Genomic DNA, 15862 nt, shown 5'->3' on the forward strand with positions numbered 1-15862 from the left:
GTTCGTGCTCTAGTTGGTGGGAGTACAGTGCCAGCTCATGAGAGTGAATGGTCAGGGTTGAGGAGAGGAGAAGAGAGGAGAGGAGGGGAGGAGGGGGGAGGGAATAAGGGAGAGGAGGGAAAGGGGGGAGAGGAGAGGAGGGAGATAAGGGCATGGGATCAAAGGATGGGGCTAGAAGATAACTCTTGGGCCAACCCAAAGGACTTGCCTGATGCTGCCAGTGTCTGGAGCTGCCAGCAGGTGGCGTCATAGTTGCTATTAGAAGCTATAAGGCAGATTGGAATCTGCGTCCCTGCTGGGGACCTGTCAGGCTCCAGAACCCCCACTTTTAGACCTTATCTGTCTGGAATTTCCCAGCCTGTGGTCAGGATCTCCAGTGCAGTGCAGGTGGCCCTCTGCCTCCCGGAGGGAATGAGCGTGCAGAATCATGACAGTTAAGGGTGACTGGGATCACCACACCCTTCCCTGTGCCTGAATCAAGTACCCTGTGGCCAGAATGACCAGCTGAAGCCATTGCCAATACCTACCCCATGCACTTGAGTTGAGGGGCGTAGTGGGTATTTGTGGGTTTCCCCATTGTAGTGAACATAGGTGAGGCTTCTCCTCTGAGCCAACTTCCCAGGTGTCTCTATTCTGACCTCTGCTCAACGCCTTTTGTGCTCATCTGGGCCAAGGGGAGCCGGCTATCTCTTTGATGAGTGTGTGTGTGTGTGTGTGTGTGTGTGTCAGTCAGATCAGAAAATGTCCTGGGGGATTAAGAAGCCTGCAGACTTCCTGGGTATCAGCTCTACCAAGAGCCAGGCATGTTCCCAAGCTGGGCCGGGGGCTGGGCGCGGGGCGTGAGGAGTTACTCTCACAGACTATGCCCGGTCCCTTTCTCTTCCCTCTTCCTCGCCTCAAGTTTGTCTTCCTTCTTGTTTTGGTTTTAAGTAGGCTTTTCCTATGATGGAGTCCAGCTGGGTCTCAAACTCACAGTCCTATTGTCTGTGCCCCTGGAATGCTGGGGTTGCAGACAGACACATCCTGCTCTGTTTCCCTTTGCCCTGCATCAGGGCCTATGGTCTGGGTCAGAGAGGAAAAGCCAGGTGAATCTGGAAGAGAAAGGACGAGGGTCCTGAGGGGTCGTAAGAGCAGCCAGGTGGGGGATGGTCAGGGGACGGTCCCTGTGAGGGCGGCCTGTACCAGGAGGGTGTGTGCTCTCTGCCTTCCTGGAACACAGGTTCCAGCCTCACCAGTGCAGGCAGCTGGAACGTGTGTCTTGCCATGGCTTTGTTCCTGCTGGATGTCACATCTCAGGGAGCTGCCTTGTGATCCGGAAGGGAAGGCAAGGAGAACACACAAGCAGAGCAGGCAGGCCTTCATCCGACCTCCAGCCGTTGCCTGCCTTCTGTCATCACGGGTCATGTCGGATGGGTGCCTGGGTGCCAAGCGGGCAGGTTTCCATCTGTTCTCACCATCTTTCCCCCTCTAGGCCCATAGGTGCCAGGCCTCTGAGATGATTTTACCAAAGTGCCCTTCCGTGGATAGCTTCTGAGGGTAAGCGCTCATATCCAGCTTTAGATCCAAGGGGTTCCAAGATCCAGAAAAAAGCTTTAATTTGTATGACTACAGAAGTTCGTCCTCAGGCTGTGGATGAGGGGCCTACTGTGCTGAGCTCTGAGATGGGAAGCCTGTGTGGCCAACACAAGGGAATCTGACTGGACTGTGGCATCTTCCGGTTACTGCCGAGCTTGCTGGGAGAGAGAGCTGACTTCCACAGGATGTCTTGGGGAAAGTCATAGGTGGAGCCCTGGTCAGAGCCACACTCACACTCTGGCCAGCAAGCGGAAAGTGTCTAGGCACGTCTCCATGCCTCCTCCAGGCAGCCTTCCCTGACTAACGCAGGAACAGCTCTGATCAATACCCTTTCTCTAACCCAGCAGAGTGGATCCTGACAGGCAGGTTACCCCTCACATGTCAGACCCACAGAAAATGCTTGCTTCGTCTTGTGTTCTCTGAGTGAGGTCTTGGAGGCCCGAGGAAGAAAGGATGTCACATGTCAATGACACTTGTACCAGAATCTGAGAGCCACCCACCCACCCCATCCCACTGCACTATAAAACAGGCTGACTGAAGGAGTGTGAGTAGCCTCACTGAATGGAATCTAGCTCAAATCTCAGCCTCTGGGACAGGCAAGGTGGGTGGTAAGAGGGATGGCTGGAGCACTGTGATGTCAGACCTGAACTCTCAGAGGGATCTTGACGCCGGTCAGTCACCTGATGGAGCAAAGCACCAGTGAGCCTAGTGGTCAGGGAGAATGAAGAGGCAGTGGGTGCCTGGCCCAGGGACCCTCCTGCCTTGCTCTGTGCCAGGCCAAGCCTCTGATGGGGAGGTCTAGGTTGGAGATCATGTGGCAATGCGCCTGGGAACATCAAGAAACATCTCCCAGAGACAGGGCCCAGCACCCACCCTTCTCAGCTGGGCATTCCAGGAGGCGAGAGAGAGAGAAGAGAGTCTCAGCCTCTCTCAGAGCTTACTAGCCACCAGGCAGACTCTCAGTCTCTTTCAAACCCCCCACAGTTCTAGAACTGGCCGCTTCAGGTAATGTTTGCTGCTGTCACCTTTTAAGCCACTGTGAGGATCTGTGTCACCCCTATGTAGGTCCACCAGGAAATATTATTCTGAAGGTTCATTTGCCCAGCGTAACTCAGAATCCGGAAGCCAGTGAGAAACTTAATGGGTTCAGGGACTCACTACTGATATCAGCCACATCCTGGACGCCCTCCTGCCCTTTTAGCCCCCACACATTCTAGAAACTGTACATTGTGGGGGACACTAGGGAGGACATCCTCCTGTGATTGATTCTCTCTGCTTCTAAGCTAGTAGGAGTTCAAGCTGTCTGGAGCCTGCCTCTAAATGTGAGGACTGAGCTATGCCGGGTAGTTTTATGTCAACTTGACACAAGCTAGAGTCATTTAGAAAGAAAGCACCTCAATTGAGAAAACCCCTATCCCTTTGGTTAGTAGACAAGTCTGTGGTGCACTTTCCTGATGGATGATTGACTTGGGAGGGCCCAGGTCACTGTGGGTAGAGCCACTCCTGGGCAGGTGGTCCTGTGGTGTCTAAGAAAGCCCCTGAGTACGCCATGAGGAGCAAGCCAGTAAGCAGCACCCCATACCGGCTCCTGTCTCCAAGCTCCCGCCATGGCTTCTCTCATTGATGGACTACTGCAAACTGAAATCAAATCCTTTCCTCGCCAAGTTGTTTATGGTCAACATGTTTCACCATAGCAACAGAAACCCTAAGACACTAGTCCAGGCAATAACTTACTGATCAGAGCTAGCCTGAGCCATCAGAAATAGAATCCCTGGCCTTGGAGAAAGACCACCACTCCCAGCTTCCCCTGCGTGCAGGTTCCAGTTTCTTTGGGCCAGGTTTAGAAACGCTGACTTCCGGAAGACCTCAAAGGGCTCTATCTTCCTACCTCCTATTGACCCCTTTGCCATACAGGGATCTCAGGTCTGCTGTTCAAGGATCCAACCATGTTCCGAGGTGTACCATGAGAACTGGGAAGTACAAAACTGGGATGATCTGGGAAGCAGGCTTTTTAATGCACAGTCCTGTACCCAGGGCAGGGGCTAGGGCAGCAAACTGTCTTCTTAAGTCTCAACACCTTTGACTCCTCTACCCACTTTGTAGTGTCTCTCTTGAATAAAGGCTCTAGCATTGGACTTTGCTCTGGGATTCTTGGAATTCTTTACAAAAAAAGATTCATTTGTTCTTTGTAAAAATCATCTGTATGCATAAGGCTGTGCACACACGGGTGAGCTTGCCTCTGGAGGCAAGAACAGTGGTCCTCTGGATCTGAAGGCACAGGGGCTTGTGATCCACCAGACACGAAGGCCGGGAACAGAACTCAGACCTTCTGCCAGAGCAGGACATGCTTTAACCACTGAGCAATCTGCCCAGTCCGTCTGGAAGATTCTTATTCTAACCCTGCATGTTTGCTTCTCTTCATCTTGGGGACTTGGAGAAAAAGGGTTACCCAGATGTCCTTAAGGAGTCCTGTCCCCTACCCTGATCTGCCTCTGCAGGACCCAAGCCGAGGAGTAAGGGGCAGTGACCACTGCCAACTAGCTCTGAGGGTGAAGTGAGGTGGCATGCCAGGGATAGCCCTAGTCCCAGGTTGGGGTAGCATCTGCTTTTATCATGCTTGGTCACACCTAAGGGACCCGTGCCTTGTCCGTCCTCTGCCTCTCCTTGCACCTGATGCTCACACAGTCTTTGTTTCTTTCTCAGTGTTGATGGCCTCTTGTGAGTGTCCTCTAGGAAACCGCAGCTGTCTCACCTGTAGTTGTCCCCATAAGTCCTGAGCCCTCAGAGGCCAGGATGTCCTGAGGGTTCCCTCAGGCACTCTTTAGGAAGCCCCACTACTCTCTCTCTCTCTCTCTCTCTCTCTCTCTCTCTCTCTCTCACAAACACACACACACACACACACACACACACACACACACACAGCTGCCCGAGCCTTCGAGATCACCCCATGCACGGCCTGGCTTGACCTTCGGCCTTTCTATTTAGCTGTAAGTATAAAGATGTGGACACGTAAGACCCTTGCTCATAACACTTCTCATTCCCCTCCCCCATTGGCACCTTTCTCTTCTGTATAGAGTGGAGTATAGTGTGGGAAGGTTCACTGAAGGAATGCTGGACTAGAGGGAAATGTTTCGAGAAGGCTACAGAAGGTCAGAGCACTGCAGGAGTTTCTGAGCTCCCCCTCCCCCTCCCCCCACGAGTGTCCCCTTACATTCTGAAGGCGTCCCCAGCAGCTGCCTGCAGCCAAGCAATGGGATTACTTTATTCACTCGGGCTCCAAAGTGACACTTCACTGTATTAAAACAAGGGAAGGCCTCCTTTGAAGGCGTCAATCCACATCCACCCTGATACCACCCACTACTGGCCACTGCTGCTTCTGACCCAAAGCTCTGTCTGGTTGCTATTCACAAAGAGAGATTTCATGCATGAGAGAGAGAGAGAGAGAGAGAGAGAGAGAGAGAGAGAGAGAGAGAGAGAGAGCAATTGATTGTAGAAAGTGGGGAGGGCCTTCTTCAGAGGGACCCAATTTCAGAAGCAGCAATGGGGGGCAGTTCTGTCTTACCCCATTTACCACTGAGGACAGCTAGGAGAATCTCCTTTAGGCCTGATTCCTCAAGGAGAGTAGAAGCACTGGAACCTTTCACCTCAATATCTGTCAATCCTACAGTCTGTGAAAGCCATGGGAATTTAGGAATCTGGATTTTCCTCAGAGAGTAGGATAAAGAGCAGAAAACAGGGACAATGTGGGTAGAAGGGATAAGTACTGTGAGGGCAGAGTCTATGAGAGGGTGGCCCGTGTCACGATATACCAGCCTATGTCCATCACTTAGCCAGACCGACCCCTCAGGAAAAGGCCCGGATCGTGCAGCAGAAGCAATAGGGCTTCTGCTCTATCCCTCATCATCCCTGGTCCCGAGGTGTCACTCTTGCTCCCAGGCACTTTCTTCAGGACACCAAGAGTCAGCAGCACCCACATTACTGAACCAAAGGGTTGACTAACTGTGGATAGACACACCCCACTGGCTCATCCCCTGCCCCTTAGAGGTCCTGCCAAGCTCCTGAGAGTCCTTCCTAAGAGCAGATCTGTCACTGACAGGCTCAGCTGTAACACGCTTGGGTGGCCCGTGGGGTACTCGGTCCTCAGTCCTGCCTACAGTCCTATCCCACAGCCCCCATCTTCACCCCGGCCCTTTATGGTGGAACCTAGAGGCTACGCCCCTCCATGTCTCCATCATGCTAGTCTGAGGGTCAGGTCTCTCTCTCATGGAGCCTTCAGCATGGACACTAGGGAGTTCCTGGGCACACTGGTCACCCTCCTGTCATTCTCCTGTAACTCTTTCTGAGTCCGACAGATGGGTCCCGCACGTAACTTACTGACTCCCACTTCTGTTCCACACACCCTGTACTTGGTGCTCAATGGAAACCATTTTACTTTTGTGTTTCAGACATACCTCCTGTGGACCCCGAGACAACATATGTCATCCCCACGCTCTTTGGGGATCAAGCCCTCTTCCTGACCTGATCTCAAAAGATCCCATCCACTTGAGCTCCCTGCTCCCAGATAATTGCAGGAACTGTTACCCCATCTCTACATCAAAGCGCGAGTCCCCCAGGCCAAAGCATTTCCAAGGAAAACCAGCTGGGCTGCCTGCCATGTCATAGCTGGGATCCAAGTGACTGTCCCCAGGCCTCCCACAGATCCTCACCTCACCCACTGTGTCCCTTCCTGGGGTTTTGCACCCCAAGTGTCACAGGCTCCATTCTCCTTGTGTAAACATCTTAATTACATCTTTAATGCTCTCGCACACTGAGATGCTGGAGTTAAATTACAGCTTTGTGCATCCTAAATTACTCACAGCTTTCCAGTTGCTCAAGTGCTAACAGTATTTATAGCAGCTAGAGGCAGGAATAAAACCAGAACCTTCCCCGTGGGATCCTCCTAGCCCCTCACCTCCTGCCATGTGATATCAGCCCAATAGCATACGTCCACCCCCACATCCCCTCTAACTAGCCCAGGACAGGGATGACAGTGAAGTTGGGGACATGCCTCTGTGCATGCTCAATGTGTCCCAGTGTAGAAAAACCACCCTGTCTTTGTAGTCCACTCTGCCCAGATGCCCCTGGTATCAGTCTCAGACCTCCAAGACTTTGAGGGAAGATTCCATGAACACTGAGTGACCCTTCCTGCAGATACAGTGGAAGGGAAAAACTAAAATCAGACTCACTTCTCAGGTCTTTTCCTCAAAGGACACTCCCTTTCAGGCAACCATAGCTTTTAAAAGCCACCAGCTTCCTGCCTGTGACGACCTTTAGACCAACAGCCTCCCCCAGAACCCTTTCTAGGAAGGGAGCCATTTCCAGAAGCAGATATGGAGGCTACTGAAGAAACACAGTGAACAGAGGAACCCAGCCTCGTTTCTCTCTTCCACGTAGCCCTGAGCACTGAAGGAGAGGAAGTAGCCTGTGGTAATAATGCTCCACTCCCTATTGCCTGGTGGGAGTCAGCTTGCAAGGTGGAGCTGGTGCAGAGAGCCTCTGGCCTGCTCTCAAGATGGAGCAGGTCCATGGCTGTGTGCGGCCTTTCCCCACATCTGGGGGAGGTGCATCTTCCCATTTGTGGTCTCCCAGTTTCATCTCCCTCAGCAGCTATCTTGACTGCCGGGGATATGGCAAAGCCCCCCTGCTTACCCATGTACCATAATATCTTACATATGGACAGCTCCTGGGCGTGTGGGGCCCTTCCTGGGGCATCTCCTGGGCATTTCCGGCTCTCTCCCTGCCTCTTGGGCTTATGAATGGCGCTGCTCTAGCTGCATGCCTTTAATCCTAGCACTCAAAGAGGTAGACACAGGTAGATCTCTACGAGTTGGAGGTTAGCCTGGTCTACAACTTCCAGGCTAGCCAAGACCCTGTCTCAAAAATAAAATTAAATTAAAATAAATAAAAATAAAATAAAGACTTCCTTCCTTCCGCGACACCCTGGGGGTGGGGGGAAAGGTGTTCCCCGCCCTGTCTCAGTCATCTGGCTCGCTCTACCCTAGAAGAGACTCCAGCCTCAAAAAGGAAAACAAAAACAAAAACAAAACAAAACAACAAAAAAAGAGTCACTCCCTTTCAAGCTTGTGCCCTTTCTCCCCATCAGAGAGGCAGACCTTGATGCAAGGGATACAGGAGACCAGGAAGCCAGCAGTGGCTCTTCGCGTGCCTGCACAAAGGCTGTCTTCTGTGCCATGGCCATGGGCTCAGGAGAAGTCAGTGGCCGAATGACCAGCCTGGTCAGAGCTCTTTCTGCAAGCTTGAGAGTCAGCGGGTGGGGCCTCAGCACAGCTGGGGTCTGTTGCAACCCTTTCCTGCCTCAGTGGTGGCACTGGTTCTGGTCCTGAGAATAGGTCTTGACAGTCAGGAAGTGGGCAGCACTGAGGGCGGCACCGTGGCAGTTGTCTTTGTCAGAGATCCAGGTCTGTTCCTCGGGCCTCTCACGCGTGGATGGCATTGGCTACGTCAGTAAACACCAGCCTGCTGGGCCTCTGCAGAGGGCCCTGGGAACAGAGAGCGCTCTGCAGGGAGACAGGTAGCAGCATCAGAAACCTTGACCAAAGGCAGTCTCTGGTCCAGTCACTTCCGCCCTCGCTTCCTGGTGCCTGCTTTTGATTGGCACTGGCTATACCTTGTGCCCATCCACCAAGCTCGGTCTAGAAATATGACCTGGCTCAGAAGACCTCCCTCCCCCCGAGCTATTCCCAGCTTGCCCTGTCATGTTGGCAGCACTTCCTACTGGCTTAGGATTGGATTAATTATGCATGTAATTTTTTTTTTCTGTCAGCAGGAAGATCTGGTCCTCTTCCCCCCAGGGACAGGGGCAAACACAAGGACGGATCAAGGACAGGCTCAAGCCCTAATGGAACCACACTGAGGATTTGGGAGAATGGTAGCAAGCGCTTTGGTTGTTCAGTGGCTCTGACAGAAAGGCCCACCCCTTTGCATACGAGGTGTGTTTGGCTTGGGTCTCCACTTCCCTGGACTGTCAGGGACTAGGACTCATCTGCCAACTCAGTGGTGCCTCTTCTGAAGAGCCTGATCCCACACACACACAACCCACTCAGGTCCATGGATCCTCATGGAGTGGCGAGACAAAGGGTTTCTACCCATCGATCCCATCTTGAAGTTTTGTGTGTTTTTGTGCTTTCTCAGCTAGTACGTGGGGGTTACCTGAGGGCTCGAGCAGCAAGAGTTAGGATTTCTGTCTATAGATGGGCTCAGAGATCCTAACTGGTCCTCCACGATCTACAGGCTGTCAGAGCTGAGCCAGGCTGGATCCCACAAAGCCCAGCTTTGCACAGCGAGTCTGAGAGCCATGGAAGAACCTAGCGGTTTCTGAACAAATCTGAAGAGACCCCATGTGCTCCAAAGTGTCACCTCATCACCTGGCAGGTGACGGCAGGGTGCATGGAAAGGATGGAGGGTGGGTTGCAGGAGAAAGGGCAGCTCCAGGCTGGGTGGGAAAACTGGCCCGTGCCTACCTTGCCCTGTGTGGCCTGCAAGGAGGCAGCGGCAGCCTGAATGGAGGCGGCATCTCGCCCATGCTCCAGTAGTTCCTGCTCCAGCTCCTCTTGTTCCTCCGTGGGGTCAAAGGTGTACATGGGCATGAGCTGGTGGCGCAGCTTCTCCAGCCTGGGGGAGGGGCAGAGGCTGTCTGAGGGTGGAGAGGAGCCTCCTTCCTCAGCGCTGGTGGCCAAAGGAGTCACACACCAAGGTGCCCTAGTCCTCCCTTAGGATTCACTGGCAGACATCTTTGAACCTTCAGTACCAATTTGACTCTCAGAGTAAGCAAGTAGCTATTCCTGGGTCTCGTGGGACCATCATCCATAGGGATCCATGGGGGCCACCTGGGCCAAAATCCTACTGCAATCCCCAGGGTGGGCGCAGAGATGGACAGAAGCAGAGGTGGGGAGCCAGTGGCAGTCAGCCTAGGACATCTGGACAAGAGCATCTAGGCGGCCACGATTCCTACCTTTCTCCACACTCCCCCGCCCAATACCAGGGTTACACTTGTTTTCTCACAATCTTCCTCCCGGCCTGCCTGTGTGCGAAAGTGGCCATCCCCAATCATGAGTGGGCAGAAGAGGCCTTGATTCCCACCCCACCCCCACATCTTCCCCCAGGTAGAGGAGCCTTAGTGCCTCGGCCTGTTTCTCCTTTCCCACTCACATCCCCTGGATCCCAGCCCAGCCCTTCCCACAGGCTAAAGCCTCAGGGCCATCCAGGGAATTACCTCTTCTTCTTCCTGATATATAAAACCTGTAAGAGAAGGAGCAGCATCAGACGGTGAAGGAAGAAGGTCCCCATCAAGCCAGCATGCCCTCAAGGGGCAGCCGTAGAGGATGAAAAGCGGGGACCTGTGCGTCCTCATGTCCTCAGGGTCCGTCCCATCCCATACTGACATCTCACATATATGCTTCCTACCTGTCAACAAAGTCTGGCTAAGCAGCCCAGCCTTGCCTGGAATTCCCTACATAGTCCAGGTTGGCCTTGAACTCTCTCCATCCTTCTACTTCAGTCTGAGTGCTCGAATTACAGGCCTGCACACCTCCACCGGCTCCTTTGATAATCTTTTGATGCCAACAGATCTCAGACTGAGTCTGGAGACTCAGAGATAGGGGCCAGGCATAGGAAAACTAGTTAGGCCTGTCTGGAATTGGCTGTTTCCGGCTCTTCAAATCCTGACTAACTGCCCACTCAGCATCTGCCTGACTCCTCAGTGCTGAGGGAGAAAAGCATGTCCCTTCCCCTCAGTTCTCACCAAAGCCACTCATGGGTGAAAGGAACAGCGGGTGGACAGTAGGCAGACTGCAGCACAGAGCGAGGCTCTGGGCAATGCTCAGCACCCCTGACCCCAGGGTCACTCCTCAAAGTCCTGCACCCCTGACCCCAGGGTCACCCCTCAAAGTCCTGCACCCCTGACCCCCAGGGTCACCCCTCAGAGCCCTTTACCCCTGATCCCTGGAGTCACCCCTCAGAGTCCTGCACCCCTGACCCCCAGGGTCACCCCTCAGAGCCCCGTACCCCTGATCCCCGGGGTCACCCCTCAGAGTCCTGCACCCCTGACCCCCAGGGTCACCCCTCAGAGCCCTGTACCCCTGATCCCCGGGGTCACACCTCAGAGGCCTGCACCCCTGACCCCCAGGGTCACCCCTCAGAGCCCTGTACCCCTGACCCCAGGATCACCCCTCAGAGCCCTATACCCCTGAGCCCCAGGGTCACCCCTCAGAGTCCTGCCCTCTGACCCCAGGGTCACCTCTCAGAGCCCTGATGCTAGAGGAACCTAAGAAGATCCCCGAGACCCTCCCATCCCGTGTTCAGACACAAAAGTAAAAGGATTACAACCAGATAATGCCTAAAACCCACAGGCAGGAGCAGAAAGCCTTGGTCTGAGCACCAGGGAGGAAGTGGGTAATATTTGGGAGCCCAAGCCCAGGCAGGGACTCTGGGGACTACTGCCACCATCTGTTCGTCCCCAAACTGGCAATTTTTAACTGTCAAGAATAAGACAGCCTGGCTGGGTAGTGGTGGCACAAGCCTTTAATCCTAGCACTTGGGAGGCAAAGGCAGATCTCTGAGTTTGAGGCCAGCATGATCTATATTGTGAGTTCCAAGACAGCCAGGGCTACATAATGAGACCCTGCCTCAAAAACCAGCCAACCAAACAACCAACCAAACAACAAAAAGAATCTGACAGCTTCTGCCTAGGGAAAACCCACATCCTTGAGTTTGTCCTAGGCCCATGTGGCTCCCGCAGTCTCCGTAGCCCACTCATATCTTTAATCTGTTTAATTCCCAATCTGGCTCAGAGCTTTCCCCATGTGATCTCAAGCAGAAAAAAGCTGAAGTGTTTCTAGCTCATCTACCTGCTCCAGGGAGGGACTCCTTGCTGTCCTATGGGTAGAAACAGCAGAAATTCAGATCCCTGGGTCATCCCCAGCCCCTTCCCACCCTGACCTCCAGCCACAGTGCCCCAAGCGTGCTCCTTGACCTCGTGACTCTTGCTCCAAATGTCCTCCCTCCCCTGTGGCCTGTGACTCAGGAGAATCTACAGGAAAAGCCAGACAAAACCCCCATCCAGCTCGCTTGCCTCTGCCCTGTGGCCTTCCACCCCAGCTCAGGACAGCCTTCCTCTTCCTCTCCACATCTCCCTGTTCTCGCTGTCCACCCCATGTCTCCCAGCTCTCCTGCTCGGCTCCTGCCTGCACCAAGGTCTTTCCACACTCCTGTGTGAGGCATGAGGCTGGCACCGGCTCCCCCATGCACCCATGGCACGGCTCAAGGCTGGCACAAGGGAGAAGGAAGAGGCACTCGGGGGACATTTCCAGAAGTCCTCTCTTCTCCACGCCCTCCGCTATCCTTGTCCCACCACCTTCTGCCTCTCTGCCTTGGGTTGGAAGGTCATCCACTCGGGCAGGAAGGTCCCTTGGGGACAAAGAGCAAGGCAGCCTTATCAAGTTCCCAGGTCAAAATCTTTGGTTTGGAATCAAGACAGATTCTAAGTCATTTGCCCCTGAGACTAGGGTATCTCGGGCAGTTTTAGCCACCACCACATAGATGCCAAGGACAAGCACTAGCTGTGTACCTTCTTCCTGCCCCAGGAAAGCTCTCCTCCCTGGCCTCCCTCTGCCTGTCACATACCCTAGCCCTACTTGTCGGCCAGCAGTTGTTCCCTGGCAGCTGTCCCAAGCCTGCAGGGCCCATATGGCAACCCTAGTTTAACACTGGCTCTGGCCAGGCCATGGATGACTATCCCTGCCCTGTTTTCTGTTGTTGTTGTCGTTGTTGTTGTTTTGTGTGTCTCTCTGTATGTGCTGTTTATTTGCTTGCTTGCTTTTAATCCAGTGCTTAAGACTGAATTTGTGCCAGCTATGCCTGCACTTGGCTACTGGTCTGTATCACCAGTCCCGCCCCTCCCCCATCCAGCCCTGTTTGTCAGATCCACATGCTCCTGAGCTCCAGGCTGGCCATCATTGCTTGTAAAGGGTGATGGGTGGAATGGCATGATTACCAGCCCCTGGGGGGCTTCAGGAGCACCTCACTTTTCTTAGTCTTAACTTTACAACCTCTAGTGGCTCTTTAGTGACATTCTCTGTGTCTGTCACTGTTGAAGGATACTAACCAGGTTCTTCTAGCTCACCTCTGTTCTAATGGCTGCCAGCGCCTGCTCTTTCTCATGACAATGAGTTCAGGCTCTAAGTTTGGGCTCTAAAGTTTCTTCCCAGCTGTCTCTGACCACCCACCCCAGACAAAACCCCTTGCCTATAGATAAACCCATGGTTCATCAGAAACACAAGTCAGGACCTTATCTCTTTCAGCCCCGTTGTGTCCTGAGGGTAAAGGAAGACAGAGAATAACCGCCAATGTGTAAACCAACTGCTAACAGCCTCCCACCCAGACTTTGCATCCCACAAGATAGCCCAACTATCTCCGGCCTCTACGGCTATTGAAACTCCCACACTCCTCTGTTTCACTGTCCAGCTTGCTGCTCATAGAACCTCCTAGCTGCTTCAAACATCTGCCAACCCCAATCTTATAGCCCCCGCCCGAGGCATCACGTGTCATTCAGACTCATTGCTGGTTCTTCCAATTAGAACTGCTCATCTGGGTCCCTGTAAATAAATCTTAAGTGTGTGTGGGAGGGAATAGCATTATCATTAACAGACATTCTAATTATCTTGTCTATAAGTCTAAACACTAATGACCCTCCCCTACAGGACGCCTTTCAGACCTTCTCCAGCCTGCCCCGGCTCTCACCATGGCCACAGCCAGGCCAATCACTGTGATGATCCCAAAAGACAGAAGCATGGTACCCACACCAGCCGCACCACCTGCCACATCAGGGATTCTGGTGTCATTGAAGCTTGTGGTTTCTGGGCTGAGGGTGGCGGTGTCTGTGGTAGAGCCTTCAGTGGCAGGCTCCAAGTCAGGCTCAGTGGTGGGCGGGTGACTGCTGAACCAGTTCTGAGTAGCTGGGACCCTGGAGTTCATGCTGATGCCAGGAGTCTGCCAGCGCTCAGTCCACTTGCCCACTGATTTCCGACGTTAAGAGCGCCCAAGACTGTCGTTCCCACCGCGGTGATGACCACTGGCACAGCCGAATCCTTACCAGGAGACCCTCTCTCAGTTCTAGAAAGGCAAGAATAAATAGCAGGAGTTACAGCTAGGGGAATGTCTGTGAGATAAAGTCCCTCTAGCATCTGAAGGCACCGAGGAAGTAAAGGTTTCAAGACTGAGCTAAGTCGGGTAGAGCTAAGTCAAGTTCATGGGGTATCAGGACACAGGCTTCTGTAGGGACATAGGGACATGAAAGCAAAGCCCTGTCACCCTGGCACGGTGACTACAGCGATCATGACTGGGAGACGGGAGAAGATGCAGGAGGCCTAGAAGAAAAAGTCCACCCCTTGTACAATTATGTCTGTAATTGCTACTTCTCCGACTCCTGCCTCCTCACACTCTGCATCCCTCATCCTTCATCCTGCTTGGGAAATACTTGCCTAAGACTCAAACAGACCTGGTATAGCCTCAGGCAGTCACCCTCTTCTCTGCATCTAGTTTTTCTCAAAGTGAGAAATATTAAGAACAACCCCATGGTGTTGTAAGGTTAATGGCATGCCAGAATGAATGAGTCCCCAGTATATGTGTGTGTGTGTGTGTGTGTGTGTGTGTGTGAGGGGTGTAGAACTCAGCCCAGCACAAGGCCTGTCCACAGAAAGCATTCAGTACATGTTCCAAATCCCCATCACTACCAACAACAACCCAGGAAGAGTTGGACACAGCAGCCTTTGGACCTAGTCATCTATGAGACCCAGGCTGTAGTTGGGGCTAGGGTGGGGCTGGTGTGGAGACAATAAGAGGCAGGAAGGGTAGGCTGAGCTGGATCCTCGGGCAAAGCCGTTGGCAGGGGTGGTCCAAGAAGTAAGGCACAGACTTACATCTTCAGAGGCACTGATGGAATACCCAGTGCTTTTTTTGTTTGTTTGTTTGTTTGTTTGTTTGTTTTTCAAGACAGGGTTTCTCTGTATAGCCCTGGCTGTCCTGGAACTCACTCTGTAAACCAGGCTGGCCTCGAACTCAGAAATCTGCCTGCCTCTGCCTCCCAAGTGCTGGGATTAAAGGCGAGCACCGCCGCCGCTGCCGCTGCCACCACCACCACCACCCGGCGGAATACCCACTTTGAAACACCTATTTCCCTCCTATTTTGGAAGCAGAGGATGGGAGATGTCCCAGCCGCTGTGGGTCTTGGGTAAAGCAGGGTGGGAATGAGTCCTAGCAGTGCTGCAGAGGAGCAGACCTAGAAAGAGAAAGGATTCCTAGCTTATGGCTACATATATGCCTCTCTGCGTGTATCATAGGTATACATGGGATGCCTCCTCTTGCAGTTGTGCACATATGTGTGAGCGGTGTGCACGTATTGTTCATGGTCCCTTGGGAAGAGGCAAAGCTGGTAGAGGGGCATGCATGGAGTAGACACATTCCTTTCTGTCTTCTCCAGCTTGGCTCAGCAAGAAGTCTCAGGTTCTCTTCTGGGCTCTGCCACTGATCCCAGTCATGACCTTGGACCAGACCCTTAACTTGCTCTGAGTCTGTTTTTTACTGGCCAAAACGGAGAGAAGCCATCCTGCCCGACTATTTTATTGGCCTGCCTCAGGGTCCAAAGGGGAAGGGAAGAACACCGGGGTAAAAGTGGCGGGCACCGCGACCCCCGAGAAGCTGAATGCCATTAGGTCTCTTAGTCCTCCCTATCTCAATCCCCAAACCCGCCTCCGCGACCCTGTGATTCCTCCATTCTTGCTCAGAAGCAGCCGATCTCAGCACTTACTTAATCCTCTCCGGGGCGCCGAGCTCAGTCTGAGAAGCTAAGGGTGGTAGCGACCGGCAGGAGGCGTGGGCGGGGAAACACCCAGGCCCGGGCGTTGGGGGCGTCAGGTCCGACTCAAGGTCCACCTTGAGTGTGCGCAGGAATCAGCTAGTATTAGCCTGCGCTGGCTGACAACCTGAGCTGGGGTGGGCTGGGCCCGGACCACGGAGGGGGGTGGGGCCGAGATGAGTAGCCTCGGGGGATCCCCAGGAGCCGGAGTGCCTTGCCTCCCGCCTCCTCCGCGCCTCCGGATCCTGATTGGCTGCCGCGACTAAAGCCCGACCACCATTGGCTCACTCGCCTGTCGCTCGGATATAGCTCCGCTCCCAGCGGGAGCTTGGACCTGAAACCGGACAGCTAAAAGAGATCCTCTGAGAATACCTCTGA

General features: G+C 53.5%; 1 protein-coding gene across 1 annotated transcript; it reads right to left on the bottom strand.

The window, feature by feature from the left end:
• Nucleotides 1-6341: 6341 nt before the first annotated feature.
• Nucleotides 6342-15639, bottom strand: C7H3orf18 (chromosome 7 C3orf18 homolog). The gene is made up of 5 exons (XM_052187377.1): nt 15437-15639; nt 13372-13743; nt 9848-9873; nt 9096-9246; nt 6342-8132 (listed from the first exon to the last, which is right to left on the bottom strand). Exons 2-5 carry the CDS (start codon nt 13603-13605, stop codon nt 8052-8054), a joined length of 492 nt encoding a protein of 163 aa, XP_052043337.1. The 5' UTR covers nt 13606-13743; nt 15437-15639; the 3' UTR covers nt 6342-8051.
• Nucleotides 15640-15862: the final 223 nt, after the last annotated feature.

This window comes from Apodemus sylvaticus, chromosome 7 (genome assembly GCF_947179515.1).
Source record: "Apodemus sylvaticus chromosome 7, mApoSyl1.1, whole genome shotgun sequence".
In the NCBI taxonomy this organism is placed as follows: domain Eukaryota; kingdom Metazoa; phylum Chordata; class Mammalia; order Rodentia; family Muridae; genus Apodemus; species Apodemus sylvaticus.

Coding starts and splice junctions, on each gene's coding strand:
- C7H3orf18 (XM_052187377.1), bottom strand. CDS start 13,605: ATGAACTCCAGGGTCCCAGCTACTCAGAACTGGTTCAGCAGTCACCCG. Junction 9,247..9,847: donor TATATCAGGAAGAAGAAGAG/GTAATTCCCTGG, acceptor CCCCTCCCCCAG/GCTGGAGAAGCTGCGCCACC. Junction 8,133..9,095: donor TGCAGGCCACACAGGGCAAG/GTAGGCACGGGC, acceptor GTCTCCCTGCAG/AGCGCTCTCTGTTCCCAGGG.